The 20,750-nt window shown below is 37.7% G+C and overlaps 1 protein-coding gene across 4 annotated transcripts in view; it reads left to right on the forward strand.

The window, feature by feature from the left end:
- The window catches only part of EDEM3 (ER degradation enhancing alpha-mannosidase like protein 3), a 70,716-nt gene extending 59,028 nt beyond the window's left edge, over positions 1-11,688 (forward strand). For 2 of the 4 annotated variants that reach the window (XM_026001179.2, XM_026001178.2), the window contains exons 19-21: positions 248-433; positions 1,718-1,765; positions 7,662-10,141. In XM_026001179.2, the coding sequence (XP_025856964.1) occupies positions 248-433; positions 1,718-1,765; positions 7,662-8,071 (644 nt within the window). In that variant the 3' untranslated portion in view covers positions 8,072-10,141. Of the gene's footprint in view, positions 1-247; positions 434-1,717; positions 1,766-7,661 lie in introns of all 4 variants that reach the window. The other 2 variants (XM_026001182.2, XM_026001180.2) reach the window with 1 other exon arrangement.
- Positions 11,689-20,750: the final 9,062 nt, after the last annotated feature.

The raw sequence follows: 20,750 nt of genomic DNA on the forward strand, positions 1-20,750 counted from the left end.
GTTGTTCACAATTATAAATGTCTGGTAAACCACTTTAGACATAAATCATTTGCTTCTTTTGAGTTCTTTCCTCAGGATAAATGAGAATTCTAGGAGTGGAATTAGTGAGCTCCAAAAGTATGTTCATTTTTATGACTCTTGATGCATAAAATAAATGCTGCCAACAGGGAAAAATAGTAAATATTGGTCTATAAATCTTTTTAATGGACAGATTTTTTTATGTTTGCTGTATTCATTTTCTGGCTAGATGACAATGAGGGGAGCAGCAGTGATACTGCCCCTCTGTTCCAGATGGCAGGTGATGGAAAAGACACAGACGACATCAAGATCCCCATGCTATTCTTATTCAGTAAAGAAGGAAGTATCATATTGGATGCCATCCGGGAATATGAGGAGGTGGAAGTACTCCTTTCTGACAAAGCAAAAGATAGAGGTAGGATTAAAAAAAAAAATTGTGTGTGTGTTTTTTTATACAGCATTCATTTTACTCCTTTGATAACAAAAATGGATTACAAAAAGTTACTTTTGGTTCACTGGTAAAACAGAAGATGGTTTCAAAATACAGTTTTTTTTTGGAAATAAAGGTTATAAAACATTTATTTTGCTTTGCTGACTTAGGATGCTTTTAGAATTATATTTTTTATATGTAATTTATCATTTTTGCTATGGTTCTGACCAGTGATAAAAATATAGCTAATATATCAAGAGAGTTCATTTAAACATCCACAAATATTCACCATTCAATTCTACTGATACTACATCTTACATTTATTTTACAAAGAATAAAGAGATTATATCAAATGGTATTGTATACAATATAATAGTAGCAGGACACCAATAATCAAATGACCACTGTCTTGATGAAGGCACTAAAAATCTAGCAGCTTTATCCACTGAGGTGTAAGTTTATCACATAGGGATTTATAAGTTACAAGAGTTACAACTGGGTGTTGCCTGAAGACCAGGGTAGCATGCCTTAATTCATGACAATATATAATCTTCTCTAGGCCAAAATATTTGTTAGTAATTTGAAAGCTGTTGGAAATACAAATTTTCATACAAATGCAAGGTCTTATTAGTACTCTTACTAGTAAGAGTAGTACTCTCTCTTGGTTTTACAAAGCCCAGGGATAGTGGAGAAGTGAGGGAAAGTGAACCATCAGACATAGACTGCCATCCTACATTTGGGAGCAGTCCTTCTTATCCACTGGAGCCCCTGGAGAGAGACCTGTACTTCTCTCATTACAGGTGTACATGGCTGAAATCTTGGGATTTGTGCAGGGCTGTTGAATCCCTTGGGATATTTATTTGACAGCTAGGTAGGAAATAGATTCAATTCAGTGTAACTTCCAAGTAAAATAGTAAAAAAAGTTTAGCGATAATCTAGTGCCAGCCAAATCAGTGTTTTGTTGTCTTCTTGTAGCATTTTATTCTTCTTTGAGATTCTTTCACATGTCTACTATTTAAGAGCAATGAAGTGAGTAGGATGAATGTATGTAAGGGTGTATGGATGGAAACAGAATTGAAAGGATTTCTGATCTTAAATCCTCCTGTGTTCCTGACTTTTTTTTTTTTCCTGAGTCTTTTTTCTCACTTAGATCTTCTTTCCTACTTATATGCATTTAGGCACTCAAAAACAGGCAAATTATTATTCCATATAACTCTTTAATGCCTTTGCTTTTTTCCCCCCTGTTTTGTGCTACCATTGGAATTTCAGCAGCAATATTAAAAGGTAAAATGATTCCAAGCTACATTATTAATAGTAGTAAGTATCTTGCATTAATAAGCTTTAAATTATATATATATATGTCTGTGTATGTGTGTATACACACACATGCATGTACAAATATATAAATATATATAATTTTGTTTCAGTGGATACCATGATAATATCTGGTTTAATGTAATTAGATTATTTTCATGGCAGCTGTCCCACAATAATAATTCTTTATTGACCCTATCATAACAAACCCTATGAATTAAATATCCATAGAATAGATGAATTCACTAGTCCATGTAAGAGTCAGTCTAACAAAGACGTTGTTTTGGCATGTATCACTTTTGATCATTTTTATATGAATATAAAGTATTTAAAATATCAGCTTGTTTTAAAAACTCATATGTGTGTAGGGGTACATGAGATTAGGACTACGAGGTCATAGTAAAGTATGTGCTTCTCATATCAGAGAAAGAATAAAAGAAAGGATAAATTCTGCTACAGGTAGTCTTCCCCTCCCACCTCATCCATTGAGGATATATCCAAGACCCCTCAGTAGGTGCCTGAAACTGGATAGCATATTGTTCTGTATATATACCATGTTTTCCTATGCATACATACCTCTGATAAAGTTTAATTTATAAGTTAAGTACAATAAAAGGTTAATAACAATAACTTAATAAAATAGAACAGTTACAACAATATGCTATAATGAGATTTATGTGGCTCTGGTCTTTCTTAAAATATCTGCTTAGACTATACCCATCCTTCTTCTTGTGGTGATGTGAGATGATAAAATGCTACGTGGTGAGATGAAGTGAGGGCAACGATATAGGCATTGTGACCCAGCGTTAGGCTGCTATTGACCTTCTGATGCTGTGTCAGGAGGAGTATCATTTGTTTTCCGACCCCAGTTAACTGTGGGTAACTGAAACATCAGAAAGGGAAACTGGCAAAGGGGGGAGGAATTACTGTATGAAAAATATAATCTGAACAGTATTCTTTTAAGGACTGTGCAGTAAAAGGGCTTTATTTTAAATGATATATTTTTTAAAGTTTTGCTAGTCTAAATTTAGTAAACTGTGATTCTGTTACAAGTGATCTTTTGACAAATCTAAAAACTCCTCTTTTTGTATAGCTCTTTCAAGAACTGTACAACTATATTAACAAAATCAACGTAACAAAATTACCAGTGTAACGAAAACTCAATAATAGCTTTATTAAATCAACTACTTGATTCACTTAGGAAAATATCCTAAGAAGTTGATGTCTGTAGTGGTTATCATTAATTTATCCTGTGCCATTACTGCATGCCGCATTGTTTTATTTCTGCATCAGCATCAGCTAGTGCATTCTTTACAAGCATAGATTCCAGAGTCTTACTCCAGAATATTAAATCAGACACTCTGAAGGCAGGGGTCCAGAATCTGACATTGTAAACAAGCATCCCAGGTGAATGCATCAGCTACACTTTGAGAAGCACTGAACAACATGAAGAAGGCATCTCTCTCTGTCTCTTTTTTTTAATTTCCCACATATGTATGAACCATATCGTACCATCAAGGGTACTAGGTAGGATTATGTAATACAATTAGCATTCTTAAAATCAGAACAGTAATATGCCCTCCAGATTGCCTTTTAAAAATCTCAGTCCACAAATACATACTTCCTTTATAAAATTACACAGTTTTCATTGAGCAGTTCTTCCCACATAATTGATACAGAAAATAGAAGCCCCAGAACAAGCCCCCACTTCCACTCTCACCTTCTTATTCAGACGATAAGTCTCAGCCATTAATACAGAAATATCTGCAGTAGTCTTATCTGCTAGCAAAAATGTTCAGATATCTTACTACACATTCTTCTTCAGAAGTCAAGCATTAGTAATTTATCATGTGGAAATGTTGCTTCCTCAGGTCAAACCAGTCATACTTCTAAAAGTTGAGCTCTTCACAGAAGTTTTATTATCCTGTCTCTCATGTGTCCTGTCTTTTCAAATTTCAAGAATTATTCTAACCCTGTGCTCACCAACAAAGACACAGTGCTGTTACGTTTAGATCCAAATTTAGTTAATTTAAGTTTATAATTAAGGGTCAATTTCCTTTTCTCAATAGTATTTTCAAGGGGAAAAGAATCAGCATTTTAAAGTTTTCATACATTGTCATGCTTGTGGTTTACAATATAGGCCTATGGTGCCTTGAGAGCTGTAGACAGATGTTTTCAGGGCTACTCCTGTATTTATATCTACCTAATAAAGAGGTAGACAGAGAAAATGAGGGAAATAAAAGTCCCATGGCTTGAACAGCTATTTAAGTCTAGCAGTGTTATTTTTCCTAAGATTTGCCCTCACTGAACTTCACTGGGGTGAATCTGCCTCTAAAGTTGAACTGCAAAATTTAGCATGTATGCAGAAGACCTCTTTGCCTGGAAAGGAGCATCTGAAAAATTCTTCTTAAGCCAAATTGATACCTGTACCCCTTCTGCAACCTGGCATGTTTTCTTGTGCATTTTTGTGTTTGCATATCTCTTCCCTTTACTGAAATGCTTATCAATCCCTATCCCCACTCCCATGGCCCATTTCCTCTTTGAGGACATGTAGCCATCTTACATATCCAGTTTAAACACCATATTTTGTGGAATTTTCTCTTACTCTCCTAAGTAAAATTTAAGGGTGTCTTTAAAAAAAAGATTTACTAATTTTAGAGAGTGAGGGGGGTGCAGAGGGAGAAGGAAGGAGAGTCTTAAGCAGACTCTGCGCTGAGCACAGAGCCCAACATGGGGCTTGATCTCAGGACCTTGAGATCACGACCCAGCCGAAACCAAGAGTCAGGTGCTCAACCAACTGCGGCACCCAGGTGCCCCAAGGGTCTTTTTTATATAGTTCTACTTTGACATTCATTACATCCTGCTTCTTTACCTGCTCTCATCTCTATAATCCTTGCTTTCAACAAATGCTGGCTGTACAGATGAATGAATGAATGTAGAACGTCCAGTCTCTTAAGTCTTTGCCAAGGCTCCCCTGTCCTATTATTATTGCTATTATTATTATTATTATTATTATTAGATTTTTAAAAATTTATTCATGAGAGACAGAGAGAGAGAGAGAGAGAGAGAGAGAGGCAGAGAGAGGCAGAGAGGCAGAGAGGCAGAGACAGGCAGAGGGAGAAGCAGGCTCCATGCCCAATACGGGACTCCATCCCGGGGCTCTGGGATCACGCCCTGAGCTGAAGGCAGGTGTTTAACTGTTGAGCCACCCAGGCATCCTTGTCCTTTTATTATTAAAACTTAATAATTTTCTTGTCTTTTTATCTTGAGACTTTTTTCCATTCTTGTTTTGCTTCCTGTGTTTCTAATACACCATTCCTGAATTTAATGATGTAGTTGTTAATGCTCTAAGGACTATGATACTCCATACTGGGTGCTAACCCACACCTTAGAATAAAGATGTGAAGCAGCGTGGCACACTCTGACTCCTTCCTTGCTTTTGTTTCTCTATCATCTTTACTTTCCTGATTGCTGCCTCTTTGCTATATATCATATAGTCTTAGTATCTCCTCTGTCTCCAGATTTGCTCTTCTTTTCCACTAATCTGTTTACTCCTATGCCGATAATAAAAGTTTGCTGTTTTGAGTGCATTTTGTTACCTGATAAGGCAACTCTCTTCTCACTCTTTTCAAACCTTTTTGACTTTTCTTTGATATATAGTCTTCCATAGGAACTTCTGAATAGTTCTGTCTCACCCCAAAAGAAAACAAGTAGAAATGGGGTTCATTTTGGAATTGTGTGGTTATATGCTTTACATATAAATAGGAAACTTTTGTTAAATATTAAGGCTTGCCATGCAGAAACATACACTTATCTGTAAATGTCATCAGATCTTGTTTTGTTTTCTTTTTTTTATACAAATTATTATTTTTAAGATTTTATTTACTTATTCATGAGAGATAGAGAGACAGGCAGAGACACAGGCAGAGGAAAAAGCAGGCTCCCTGCAAGGAGCCCGATGTGGGACTCAATCTGGGCACTCTGGGATCACACCCTGAGCAGACACTCAACTGTTGAGCCACCCAGGTGTCCCTTGTTTTATGTTTTCACTGAAATTTTATAGTATTAAGTAATGTAGGTCTTGTACCTTCCATAATGTAATTGTTTTAGTTTTTATGTTTATTATGAAAAAGGTACTTAATTTTATTTCTAACCAGTTGTTACTATTAGAGAGGTTATTTGCTTGTCTTACTTTTATACTCTTTATCAAGTTCCTTTATCATATTAATGGTATTTTTAAAAATTAACAGTTGCTTTGAGTTTAAGTATATACGACACAGTCTGAAAATAAAATTTGATCTATTCTTTTCCTATATTTACATGGACTCTTCTTTTTTCTTATCCTATTATATAGTAGCTAGATTTCCAAAATAATATTACATAATATATGTCTCTAGGGTAATTTTTTTGCCAAAAGCACGATTTTTATTACTAGATGAGACAGTACTACATACACCTTTTCCTATACTTCCTAACTAGATTAATACAATCTAGAAGAAAACTTGAAGGTTTTTCTTTTTGTTCTCCCTTGAACTTAGAATAGCCTAGTGTAAATGAATGTGAAGCAGCCAGCTCCTGCTCTCTCTTCTTTGGTCCCCACGATGGCTTTCCTAATTGTTGAATTAAAGTACACCTTTTCCACAGCCTAGAAGAGAAAGAGAATGTGGGGACTCCCCCAGCCCCCAAGAATTTGTACTTCCCTAGTCAGGTAATCCTACTTAACCAGGGTGTACATAAATGCCCCTGTTTGTACCTTCCTGCATGCCTGTTTCCTTTAGCTTTTCTGGTTTTAGGATATGTCTGTCTCCCCTTCCTTCTTTGGCTAATTATGTTTTAAATCTCAGCTCAAGTGTCACTTTCTGAAGTAAAACCTCAACTGTCCTTATTCTTTCCTATTCCCTGTAAGCTTTCCTAGCAATGTAAAACATGTTGCAGTTAGAGCTGTCTATTTATTTTGTGTGATTATTTGTAAATGGTTTCCCCAACTGGACTAAAAGATCTGTAAAGGTAGGACTGGTGTTTGGTTTTGCCTCATTTATCCCTAGCACTTTGTACAGTGCCTGCCACACAGAGAGAGGACACTCAGGACCTATTTGCTGACTACTGCTTACAGAGACAGAGGAGGATGTGGTGCGTCATTGCGATGCATCATTGCGATGCGTGTGCTTTCTTGCAGGAACCCTAAGTAGAATGCCTTTAGTGGTTTCACTGTATATTCATTACAAGAGGTTTAGCTTACTATTCAGCCTTCCAGTGGATTTTAAAATGATATCTTATAATTTATAGACCTACAATAACAAATACAAGTTTTGTAAATAATCTCAGTTCTTACTTGTCTTTATGAAAATATTTTATCTAACCATATTAATACCCTCAGATCATCCAAAATTTTGTATTATTGGCATTTTCATGGCTTACTGAGTGGGAATTGCCCCTTTTAAAAGAATATTGTCTTAAAATATAGTGATGATAGTGTTGTTTAAAATTTATTCTATTTCATATGTTCTCATGTACCAGCTTTTTTGAATTTAGATATTTAATAATAAATTTTAGACATATAGTGTAAATTTATATGCACTTTAGTAATATTATTTAGTATATTTCTTGGCGTTTACTAATCCCGTTGAAGGCATTGAAACAGTTATTAGAGTCATTCCTTTCAGTTTGGAAGAACATTTATTTTGTACTGTCACATTTTACAAAATGCATATACAGGAAAAATGTGATTACATTTTGTAAGGCTTTTACTCTTCAGCATTAGTGTTCACTGTTCTGTGTTAACATGCTTTTCTTTCTCTTTTATTTTTTCATTTTATTGCAAAAACCAGTATGCTCTTAGCTACGATAGTAAATATTTTGAGTGGAAAAGTAGCATGAAGCTTATTTCTTTCATATACAGATCCTGAAATGGAAAATGAAGAACAACCATCCTCTGAAAATGATTCTCAGAATCAGAGTGCTGAACAGATTACATCAAGTTCTCAGGAGGTTGATTTGGTGGATCAAGAGTCTCCTGAGGAAAGTTCTCTAAACTCGCAACCAGAATCATCATCTCCAACAGATACAGACAATGCTGCAAGTGTTTCTCCTTCTGAACAGAATTCTAACCCCGTAGAAAACCATGAGACTACAAGTCTTGATGGTGAATGTACAGATTTAGATAACCAACTTCAAGAACAATCAGAAACTGAAGAAGATTCCAATCCTAATGTTAGCTGGGGTAAAAAGGTCCAGCCTATAGACTCCATATTAGCAGACTGGAATGAAGATATAGAAGCATTTGAAATGATGGAGAAAGACGAACTATGACTCACTAAAAAATCTGATGGTAGGTATTTAAAAAGAAGAGGCAAACTGTGGTTCACAGACACCCTGAAACTAAGCAGGCTCTTTAATGGGAGTCTTTAAGTATGGTGATGAGCAACCACGTTCTGACTGAGATAGTTATAGGAATCTGGAGCATGCTGTGTTAGAACTGACCTTGCTTAAAACTGTCCCATCCAAAATGGAAACTCACAGTCCCTCCCCCACCCCGATCCCCACCCCATGACAGCATCGCACCACCCTGCAAACACCTCAGGCCAGGAAAAAGATTGCTGGGCATTCCTAGGAACCAGATTTCTGCAGTCTCTGGGTAGACAAGAAACAAATTCAGTTAATAGTAGAGTGGAAAATAGAAATTTGTATAGCTTTCTAATTAAAGAAAGCTCGGCTTTCTTGGTTTGGAGGTTAGAGGCTCTTTTGGGAAAAGACAAGTGAGTATTGTAGACATTCTGGTTATGCTGCCTTCACAGAAACACTCAAAGTGACCTAAGTGGTTATGAAGCAAATGCATTTATGGTGAAGACAGCCTTTGCTCATCACTTTCACTTGCTTCATTGTGTAACAAATGATCAAGATGACTTGATTTTTTTCTCTCTTAACAATGTCCTTTTCATTTAAACCAAAGGTGAAGCCAGTATACTTTCTCAGTGAGTTCTCTGCATAAAGGTTAATCATTGGGACCAGGTAAAAAGGTCATATAATATATTATGGAAATTGGTTACTTAATACTTACGAAAAATGGAACAAGGGAGAAACTATAATGTAATATGAACTTGCCATTGGGCCTTCCGTAGGGAAAGCCGTGACTACTCTGAAATGGAACTTAAAGTTCTATCCTTGTCGGGTAAATTATAAATCTTTTCCAGTTCATTTCTCTTCGAGGTAATTACCTCTAGCCATCAGCCTTACTCCATCCCATGTTTAGTATGCAATTTGAGCCACAAGGGCCATATCGCCAAGAGCTGAATACATTTTGTTCCATTTTTCTATCTTAGGGAGCCATAATAAAACTGTGGTAGTGATCTAAAAATCCTAGGGAAACTACTATTTTTCTTCTTTGAAACTATGGTTTCTAAAGTTGCACCTGAGTCTGTCACATTTTCTGTTGAATCATGGTTTTTAAGGTTTGTTTAAAAGAATTTTTTTTAACAGATATTCCTTCTGATATGGACTTGAAAATTAATCTATGGTAACCTGTGTAAGAAACTTACACAGTAGCAACTAACATAGCCATACAGCGGAATGAGAATTTAGTTTCCTTTTTTTTTGGGGGGGGGGGGGGGGTTGGCAGTCTGGTGCTGGCCTCATTTAAGTTTTAAAAACTGTTGTTGATATCCTGTAGACAGCCCTGTAGTTGAAATCATGGTTTTACTCATTTTTATTTATTTTTTAAACTTACCTAAATCAGTTCTAAAGGAGTATTTGTGAGACTTAATTTTCCTTCTCTTTACCATGACATTACATAATAATCTTTTCTTAATTTTCCTTCTCTTTACCATGACATTACATAATAATCTTTTCTTAAAACACAGTTTTGAGGTACTGATGAACTTAAACTGTATATGGAGCTGTTGAAAGAACAGTGCTGTATTGTAGTTATGTATATTCATGTACAGTATGTCTTAGATCCCAGGTAAACATATTCTTTTATAAGAAGATAAATAGCTGCTTTCAAAAATTCCAGCTAAATGTAATTGGGTCAGTGAGTAATAAAACTAATAGAGAATTCACTTTTTGGGGGGGGGGGGGGGGAGGGATGGGGAAGAGTAGTATTATAAGACCTTTATTGGCCCTTAATTAAACCTGACACTAAAATGGATATTTTAGCCTTTCTGCATGTGAAATTTGGTGTAAGAAGATAGAACTATAATACATACAGTATATGGAAGGATAGACATAGTGCTTTGTTCGTACTAATTGCAAAGCTGCCAAAATAGCTGAAGCTTAATTACTTGACTTGCCTTGATTTATAGGACTGGGGCTTGGAGAAAAGGAGCAGATGTTCCTCTAAGACTTTTATTACAGAAGCCTTATATACATTGATTTGATTTTGTATTTGTAGCTCAGAGCCATTGTTGTCTAAACCCAACTTTTCTAAGTTATCAACAACACAATTTTTTCCCCCAGCAAAGACCTCATGGTATACAGAGCCAGCTCACTCTCCCTGCCTTTGGCCATTAGGGGGAGTTGTTGCCATTCATTAAAGTCTAGAAGCAAATTGTTAACTTTTTTAGAGAACTGAATCCTTTAAAAAAAAAAAAAAGGAAAAAAAATTAAACAAATTATACTTAACACCCAGAAGGAATCATACTTAGTTTTTTCCCTAGTTAAGAAGGTATAATGTTCAGCTTCAAAACTCCCAGCATTATCATTAACTCCACATTCTTACTCGACATACTGCCATGAAGTTGTTTTTGAGTTCATTAAAAAATTCCAACAGCATTAGGTGTTTTTTTTTTTAATGTTTTGTTTTTTAAATACCTTTGATAGACATTTTATTTACTTCCTAAATATTCAGGGGACTCTGTGAGACCTTGAATTTTAGAAACATCTGGTCTACCTCAGTTAAATGTTGACTGCATAGAAACAGAGCTGAAGTGATCACCACAGCCATAAAAATTGTTTGACTAAGAAGGATTTATACAATGTTTACAAACCTGGAATCAAGTAAGGATTTTATCTGAAAGTGAAAAGTTAGATATTAGAGTAAGTATTTAATTCAGGTATTTTCAAGTTTTAAAACTTAACTTGTTTACCTACTAAAAACATAGCTGTAGTTTTTTCTGCTTATGAAAGTCCATTGAAATGATACATCCTAATTTGCAATAATTTTCCCATAAAGTTGTAGGTATAACAGAATTGTAATTTACTGGATATGTTTAGGATGGGATATTTTGTTGGGTAGATTTTTTTTTTCTTCTTTTTAACCTTTAATAGGCTTCCAACAAGAGTACAATTGTTTCAGAACAAATTGTTTTTTGACATTATTCTTTTCCCTTTTCCTTCACAGTATTAGAGAGTAAAATGAAAAATTGTGCACTTTCTGATTTTAATTTCTAATATAATTATTCTTTTGAGAATTTTTTAAAAATTTAAATTACCATCAATGCCCTTTTTACAATAAAACCAGCATTTGTTCTCTTACCAAACCCCATGCCAGATTCATCATAAAGGAAGCTCAGCATAAGTAAGTCAGATAGTGCTTATAATTTGGGAGGTAGGGGGTGGGGGGGAGCTGATTTAGTAAATATTCCAACCGGTCGTTTTATGCACAAGGCTTCAGTCAGAACATAGAAAAAAAAAAACATTCTGTGAATGAAATATTGTATGTTCAGATTTTATAAAAGACATTTTTAAAAGCCCAATTTACAGCCGTATATTTTCTTATGATGTAATTTATGAAAAAGATGTCTGTACTAACAGGTGCTGTAACACTACTGTTGTTGGATTTTATTGTTTGGTGATAAATGTATACAATATTTCTAAGGGAAACTATGTACTGTGATGTAAAAGTCTGGGCAAAATGTATATAATCCTTGTATATAATTGTGTATTTGATTATAATTACTGATTGTAAAGATTTAATAAAATATGTAAATATTCTGGTCTAGTTTTAATTTGGGTTTTTAGCATCAGTGTGCCTATCTTCATACTTTGGTATCTTTAAAAAAATTTTTTTTCACCGGTCTGTCTTCCCTTTAATTTTTATTTTACCCCATAGGAGTAAATCTGGGGACAATTTAGGGTACAGAAATAAACATTGAAGAGTTCCACAACTCAAATAGTGCCAGGGACCCTCAGAGCAGAGCCAGAGTTAATAATTCACAGTGTCAATATTGATAACATGTTTATGTTTTGAGTTTACTGAATAAAATAAATTCTTTTGATGTCATCATCCAAAGTAATCCGAAGCTTTCCTATTAATTCCAGTGAGGTTATTTCCTTTTATTTTTTTTTATCTTTAAAATATTTTATTTATTTATTTGACAGAGTTCTCTGTCAAGCAGGGGGAACGGCAGAGGGAGAAGAAGCAGCAGGCTGCTGAGCAGGGAACTCTGATGGATGCAGGGATCATGACCTGATCCAAAAAAGCAGATGCTTAACTGACTGAGCCACCCAGGCACCCCAGCAAGGCTACTTCCTTTTAGCAGCCACTTTCAGATACTGTGATACTGTACTTTTATCCGTACTGTTCCAGAGTTTGTGAGCACAGACATCTTGAAAAGCCTAATTGTAATCACTATTACCTATTGATAATTGCTTTCTTTAAAGATGAGCAGATTGAGACCTGAAGTTCTAAGCGTCTCACTCAAAGTCCCACATTTGGTGACTGGGCAATGGGATAAGAGCCCTGGTCTATTTCCTGAGCCGATGCTCCTTTCAGGGTACCTTCTCCCTTTCTCTGTCTTTACCCCTTCTCCCACCCCCATTACAGTTTCGGCTCACCTTTTGCTCAGCCATTACCTTCCCACTTGACCACTTTCTCCCCATTTGGGGTTGAACTTTAGAAATGGTAGCAGCCATTCTCAGGTTCTCAGTACATTAATTCTTGTGTCAGCATGCCTCCATTCACTGAGGACAATGCACTACTATTTCAGGAAAAGTTTAAAGGATCTAACAGCATCTCTTGGAAGATCTTGGAAGGGGAGGTTGCCATTCTTTCCTGGGTAAAGCAAACTTAAGAGGTCTCTCTACTAAGAGAAGCTAAGTATTTTAAGGGTTGAGAATCGTGTCAGCATTTACCTGCTAGGAACATTCATAGTTCCCAAAGCTTGGCTTTTGATTTACTCTAAGCCTGAAGGTCTGTAGTGTTCATCTAGAGTGAAGAAGTAAATGGGGGTGGCCACTGATAGACCCTTGAGGATTCTTTTAATTCATAAAAGAAAGTACTCATCGTCTCAGATGACAGAGATGCTTAAGTTAGTGGCAAGACGGAGTATAATGCTAAAGGAAGAAAAAAATCTAGGACTGTGTATATATAGGACTGTATACAGATCTCTGTTGTATACGTAAAGAGAGATTCATTTATTCAACAAAGACTTAGCACCTCCTGTGTGCTAGGCATTGTCTGGGGCGTGGGCAACACATCGTGAAGAAGAGAGGAAATAAATACGATGATGAGTTTATGAAGAAAACGAACTTACAGTGAGAGGATGGTGATGGAAATCAGCATGGCGTAGAATTCCTTTGTCAATAACCAAAATATTATCAGTGGTTATCTCTGGATTATAAGGCGAATTCTATGTCTTTCCTTGTAACTTTCTGAGCTTTCATAAGTTTCCAAAACAAGCATTATAATTTGAAGAATAAAAACCATCCAGGTCACTTAAAGGATAAAAGGGAGAAAGAGAAATAAACCAGAACCCACCTGTACTTTGCTTCTGCACAACTCAACAAATCCCTGTGTTCCAGAAAGCTCTCGTGGACATAAGCAGTGGAGGGGACAGCAGAATACACCACCCCAAAACATGCCACATTGGCAAATTGATTTATTTTGAATTAAAGTTACTTAAGAAATAGCCAGTGCAAAAAGGATACTCTGACCTTCCTTTGTGCCCATGAAAAGAAGAAATAAATCTCCCATGTGAAAGGAACCCTCCCTGTACCAGGAGGCTAGATGGCATCCTTATTACCAGAAAGGGAATTTAGGGTCGAGAGGGTTGTCAAACAAACCTTGTTACTTGTTCACTAATTTCCTACACCGAGTCCAAACTCTTTTTGTCTTGCTAATTCTTCACAAACATATTACTTCCTTGTCTAAAAGGTATAAAAAAGCTGCCTGCTTTGATAACTTATTTGAGTCTCATATTTTTATGGGTTCCTGTTCATACCAAATTTAATTTGCTTTTCTCTTGCCAATCTGTCTTATGTCAAGTTAATTATTAGACCAGCCAAAGAACCCAGAAGGGAAGAAAGGCTTCTCCTCTAAAGCAGCAGATAGCTGGGACTCAAAAGGTTTATTGGGAGGGGTGTGTGGACCAGAGAGGAGAAGAGGATCTAAAACAGGGCCCTGAGGTTGTTGGCATTTAAAGCACTGGAGAAAAGGCTTGTATAAAACAAGAATGAAGGGGGGCAGGTGGAGAGGAAGGAGGAAAATGAGGACAGGGTAGTGTTACAAAAACCAGAAGAGATTTTTTCAAGGAGAAAACTGGGAAATATCTGAAACCCCCAAAGAACTGGTGCCAGCAAACTTGCTACGGAAGAATATAGGTTCAGTGTAACCCTATTGTCTAGTCTTTGAGAAAATCCAGAAAACTAGGTGAAATGTCATCTTAAACACCGTTCAGGTTGAAACATGTCACAACAAAGGCCTCCAGTTTGCAACCTCTGAGCTGACAGGTCCTTAACCTCCAAATGTCAATGTGGGAAGAAGACTCCTTCATGTTCAGGATACCATTCAGCAAGCTCTAGTTCTAGATTTATTATGTACTCCTCCTCCAACTGTTGAGATTTTCTGGCTTTCCGTCCCAAATGGTGATTATGGGGCTTTCCAAACAGAGATTACTGGTTTAATTAGGCAGTTCAATGTGGGGGGGGGGGGAACCCTCATCCATTCGACTTCCTACAATTCTAATGTCAACCATTGACACCTTTGACCTGAGGCAGTGGAAGTTCCGCTTCTCTCTTTTTTTTCTTTTTTTTTAATATCTTGTCATGTACTTGCACTTCTTTTTTTTTTTTTTTTTAAAGATTTTATTTGTTTATTCATGAGAGAGACAGAGGCAGAGACAGAGGGAGAAGCAGGCTCCCCACAAGGAGCCTGATGTGGGACTCGATCCCAGATTCCCGGATCAGGATGTGAGCTGAAGGCAGACGCTCAATTGCTGAGCCATCCAGGCGTCCCGGAAGTTCCTCTTCTGAATCCAGTTTAGATTTCCACTCCATCAACTGGTCTGGCCGGAATACTGACTCAGCTTCACCCCAGCTGCTTCCCTCTGTGGTTCCTGGGGGTTCCCTGACTCCCAGCCAGGATACATCTCTAAGCCTCCACTCAGCCCTACAGTATTTCCTTCAAGTTCCTGCAGTGATCCACGAGGACTGGTCCCGTCAGCTCTCCATTCACAGGCAATGTGACAACTAATGCTCTCTCCACTGACCTGATAATAAAAAGAGCTGCCACTTTTTGAATCCTCACCAGACACAAATATATATACTAGACACTCTATATCGATGAGTCCTTATCTATATGACCACCTCATGAGATGGCTATAATTTCATTCTACAGATCAGTAAAAATAAGATTCAGCAAAGTTGACTGGCTTGCCAAAAGGCACAAAGCCAGTTAGATGGGCATGGGATTTGAGTCTAGATTAATCTAAATCAGATTACTACACAGGCTGCCTTTCCTAACTATGCACAGAGATCCATTTGAACCGAGTGTAATATGGCTGCTAAACAAGCCTGCACCAGAGATGCTTATCAACAGTGTCCTACTGTCAGCCAGCCCGCCACCAAAGGAATCTGGGAATTGAAGGTATTTTGCACTTACCAAAGAGGTGGGAATAGGAGAATGGACTGCTCTCAGGTTCAAGCCTTATGGTCTCTGAGCTAGAAGATATTTATTGAAAATCCTTCAAAAACACCAGGGGAGATAGGTCTCCCTCTTTCCAAGGCAACTACAGTTTCTCCGATCTTTGGTTCAAACACATTACCATCTCTGGTCAGAATGACCAGATCTAGGAGATATCCATAAACCATACCAAAGAAAAACAACCACACGAGGGGGGTTATCAGCTTATCACTGGACTGGGAGCCCTGGGAGAAAACAGAAAAGTTTGGTCTATTCATCTTTTCCTCACTTATACCGGTACCTGGCTCTTCAAAGGCCCTCACTACATTTCTGGAGAGAACTGAATGAAATACCTGGTTTTGAACGAATGGACAAATGAAAGAGCTAGGACTTGCAATCACTGAGAAATGTCAAAAAAAAAAAAATGACATAACGGCTTTGAAGACAGTGGTACAAAGATAATCCTCAACTATTTTTTTGTTGGAAGTAGACATTGTAGGGAATACAACTCAAGTGGTTATCTTAGAGTTTTAGAGCTGAAAGAATTCTGTGTCCTTTCCATCACTGATTCTCCTCTTGTTGGACAGAAAAGAAAACAAAAACCAGAGGTAAAAAGTGACCTGACCAAGGTGACACATATTTAGGATTGAGTACCAGTTCAGGTTCTGGGGCAACTGTTTCAAAGTCTTTCCTTCTGCTTCAGAACCTCAGTACATCCATTTCTCTGCAAGTTAACATTCCGCCAGTGAGATGATTACTAATTTCAGAGCTGCCTCTGAGGTGCCTTTGCAAAATTCCAGGGCTCCATTGAACACACATTAAAAACTACTGGCTTAGATAATTTATTATTTGTTATTTAAACTTTTAGCACGTTCAAGGAAAAGTGTCTTTTAATTCCCTGAAAACTGGCTATTCTTATTGGCAGCATTTATTCTTCTCTTCCTTTCCCGATGAATAAACCCATTAATGAAAGAATACGCTGTGTACTTTCTTTTGTTCTGTTACTCATCTGAATTAATGTGTGTGGGCAAAGCTCAAATGGCGAGACCAAGATACAGATCTTTTGCCTGGTGGGCCCATTTGTGGGTCTCAATCCCAAGGGTTCCCAGGTTTTCTTTGTGGTGAAATGGTTCTCTTTAAACCCAATCACTGAACTGAAACTTCTAAATTTGAAATTCTGAGTAAGATACAGAACTACGATGATAAACAACCTGTTTGTATTTGTATTGGCAAAGCAATAATGGAGAATTCTAGACCAGTGAAGCCAGAGACAACTCATCTTTAGCCAGTATTTTCTAAAGCTCTGTAAAATTCTCTAATAGCTTGCAGTAAAAATGATCACTTATTGGATGCTTACCATATACTTAGAATTTATAAAACCATATGAAACAGGTACTGTTATTATTCATCAAAACATTTTACCAATGAGGAAACTAAATGTTAGCAGTTGGGGTTTTTAACTCAGAGAAACACGCGCTGGATAAGTAGAGCAGGGTGGTGGGGAGATCCTGAAGAGACAGCACTCTCTGGGAGCCTTCTAGTCATGGCAACAAAGGTTGCTGGGGGAGGGAAGATGTTCTCAGTGTAGAAGTTTCAAATACGGGCTCTGAAGCCAGGCTGCTGAGATTAGAATCCTCGCTCTACCCCTTACTCTATGTGACCTTGACCTAGGTCTCTGTTTCCTCATCTGTAAAGTGGGATTGATAGTAGAACCTATTGTTAGCTATTGTGTAAAGTGCTATGTAAATGTCCTTTTACGTCTTCCCCTTGTCCACCACTGCCCCCTACCCCAGATTGCTGTCCTTGAGCTTCAACTATAAATTTAACTATATGAGCCAGTTCATCACTAGGAGCTTTGACCCTGTGATATGTCCTTGGACTTCTGATGGGTTCAGGTGGAGATGTGGGGAAAGTGTCCTAGCAGAAGAAAACAGACCTAATTATCTTGTTCTCTCAAAAGACAGCAGAAAAGTTCCCTTGAAACAATAGGAGCTTTCAAAAGCCATATTTCAGGGAGAAACAAAGGAGTGGCCTGGATTATTTATATAGCTCTTGTGCAACAGGAGACCAGAATAATAAATTAAATCTCAGAATGAAACAAAAGGACACACGAGGGAGCAGGACATGTCCTAAGGACATTGGCTTTTGTCACTACCCCAAGAACTACTAGGGGCATGCCTGCCAAGCCGGGGTGCTCACTAGCTGTCCAACACAATCCCTAAAGCAGCCTCTGAATGACACTGGTAGAAATGAGCCAGACAACAACCCAAGAGGGGAGGGAGGACCTTGGCCACCTAGAATGTGTACTATGGAGAAGGTTGGCAGTGCACTGCCAGAGGAGCTGCACTACAGAGGGCCAGTCTCTTTGCACAGACTCCAAAACTAGAGAAAGAGCCCCAAATGGTCAAGGAATCGTATAGGAACAGGGGTGGAAAGGATAAAAGGAGGGAAGGAAGGAAGGAAGGAAGGAAGGAAGGAAGGAAGGAAGGAAGGAAGGAAGGAAGGAAAGAAGTGAAAAAGAAAGGCAAAAGAAAGAAGAAAAGAATGAAAGAAAGAAAAAGAAAGGTGAAAGAAAGAAGGAAAGAAAGAGAAAGAAGAAAAAGAAAGAAAGAAGAAAGAAACAAGAAAGAAAGAAAGAAAGAAAGAAAAAGAGAAGAAGGAGAAAGGCAATTGTTTCAATAAAGCCTCCAACTTTTCAAGGGAAAAAAATGCAAAGTCACTTTCCTGGGAATCTCATATCACTGTGAAAAAAAAGCACATTTCACAACATATCTCCCCAGAAAAAGTAGGGGAAAGTATCTCCTTCGTGTAGCTTTGGGCCACACAGAGCCTTATGGATTCAGGCTGGGACATCACTTTTCTTTGGTTCTTGAGGGTTGCATCTTTTTGTTATTGTTGTTTCTTTTTTATTTCCCCACAATTTTTTCTGTCACATAAAGAACCCAAATTCCTTCCCAAAGCCTCTCATTCCCAGAGCTTGCTTGCGAAGTATCTGATCCTGTAATGCAAAACCACTTGCTTGCCCTGTGACCTTGGCAAGTTACCTAACTTCGCTGGGACTTGGTTTTCTCCTCCATAGAGTACTGGTTGTGTCTACCCAACAAGCTCTCTCCTCCACTTTCTCTGTGAAGTGGGTTCCACCACGGGAGTGATACTGTAGAAATAAAAGCTCTCAGATACAGTCTTGCTTTGGCAGCCTCTCTGGCAGCCACGAGGTGAGGTCGTAGCTTAAATTCTGTGAGTTGGAACTTTGAATTTGAGGCAGGATCCCCTGGAATCTGTTCACGTGAGAGTGGTGGCACCTAGTACATCCAGTCTCTGGAGATACAGTGACAGCATTCGGGTCCAGGGACACTGCGAGGTCTGTGTCCTCAGTGTGTGTGTGGGTGGGTGTGTGGGTGTGTGGATGTGTGTGTGGGTGTGGGTGTGGGTGTTGGGAAGGGACATACTTGTTTCCTATCTCTCATGTTTCTGCGGGAAGGTCCTCTCCAACCCTGGTTTGCCCGTCCACCCGGTAGTTACTGGATTGGTGAACTGGAGGCCAACCTGTCTGTGGAAAACATGCTTCCTGGGCTCCTTCCTACTTACAGTAAAAGGAGTCAGCCTATGAGTGAAGGGAAGCCTGGGTTTTCCTGCTCGGCCCGTTATTGGGCAGGCCAGTCTGCCTAATTCTGTAACGAGGTGTTAGCAATTCTGAGTTAGTCCATAAATCTATTGTTTTTTTAAAAACTGAAGTTTGTTTCAGAAAGAAATTATTTTAAAGATTTTATTTATTCATGAAAGACACAGCGAGAGAGGCAGAGACACAGGCAGAGGGAGAAGCAGGCTCCCTGCGGGGAGCCCAATGCGGGACTTGATCCCAGGCCCCAGGATTATAACCTGAGGCAGAGGCAGATGCTCAGCCACTGAGCCACTTAGGCAAGAAAAAATTTTTAAAAAGAAAAAATTTTTAAAAAGATTGTATCTATTTATTTGAGGGAGAGACAGAGAGAGAGAATGAGAGAGAGAGAGAGAGAGAGAGAGAGAGAAAAAATCAGGCATCAGGCTCCCCACTGAGCAGGGAGCCCAGACCCAGGGCTCCATCCCAGGACCCTGAGATCATGACCTGAGCTAAAGGTAAATGTTTAACCTACTGAGCCATCCAGGCTCCCCCAGCATCTTTAATGCAAAGAAGTTCTTTGTAACTTTAACATGGGATGATCTTTAAATACATGAATATTTTTTAAAAAATCATATTTGTGTACTACTTAAAATCATCTTCAGACCAGGGTATAACTTTTACCTTGGAAAACACTGTATTATGTTTTACTGCCTCTATTTGTTTGCTTTATTGCCATAGCTACTTTTGTCCCAAAGTAAGAAATGATCAGCTGCATTGAAATGGGCCCTAAACAATATTTATGCAGCTACATCATGCAGTAGGTTTGCATGGTGATTATGCAAATTTCACTTTCTCTTTATTACTCTAGCTTTCTCGTATGTGTTGAACTCAGGTAGTGTGACTCCTCCAGTTTTGTTGTTGTCGAGATTATCTTTGCTATTGTAGGTCTTTTGCATTTCCGCATAAATTTTAAGATAACTTGTCAATTATTTTTAAAAAGTCTGATGAGATTTTGATTGGGATTGCATTAATCCTAGAAATCAAATTTGGAAAAAAATAAACATTTTAGGGATGCCTGGGTGGCTCAAATGGTTAAGCTTCTGCCTTCAGCTCAGGTCATGATCTCAGGGTCTTGGGATTGAGTCCCCCATCAGGCTTCCTGTTCTGTGATAAACCTGCTTTTCCTTCTCTCTCTGCCTCCTGCTCCCCCTGCTTGTGCTCTCTCTCTTTCTCTCTGCCAAATACATAAATAAAACCTTTAAAAAAAAAATAAAAGAAGAGAAGGAATAAACATTTTCAACAATATTGAGTCATCCATTCTGTGAACATGTCATGTCTTTCCATTTAATTGGATCTTCTTTAATTTCTCTTAGCAATACTTTATAGTTTTTAATGTAGAGTTTTTTGAATCTCTTTTATTAAATTTATTCTTAAGTGTTCTGTGTTTATGATAATGTGGAGTTTTTAAACTTTAAAAAATTTTTATTTAAAAATTTTATTTATTGGTGCTAATATATAGACATAAGGACATATAATTGATTTTTGTGTACAAT

The sequence above is a fragment of the Vulpes vulpes genome, chromosome 13, assembly GCF_048418805.1.
Source record: "Vulpes vulpes isolate BD-2025 chromosome 13, VulVul3, whole genome shotgun sequence".
NCBI lineage: Eukaryota > Metazoa > Chordata > Mammalia > Carnivora > Canidae > Vulpes > Vulpes vulpes.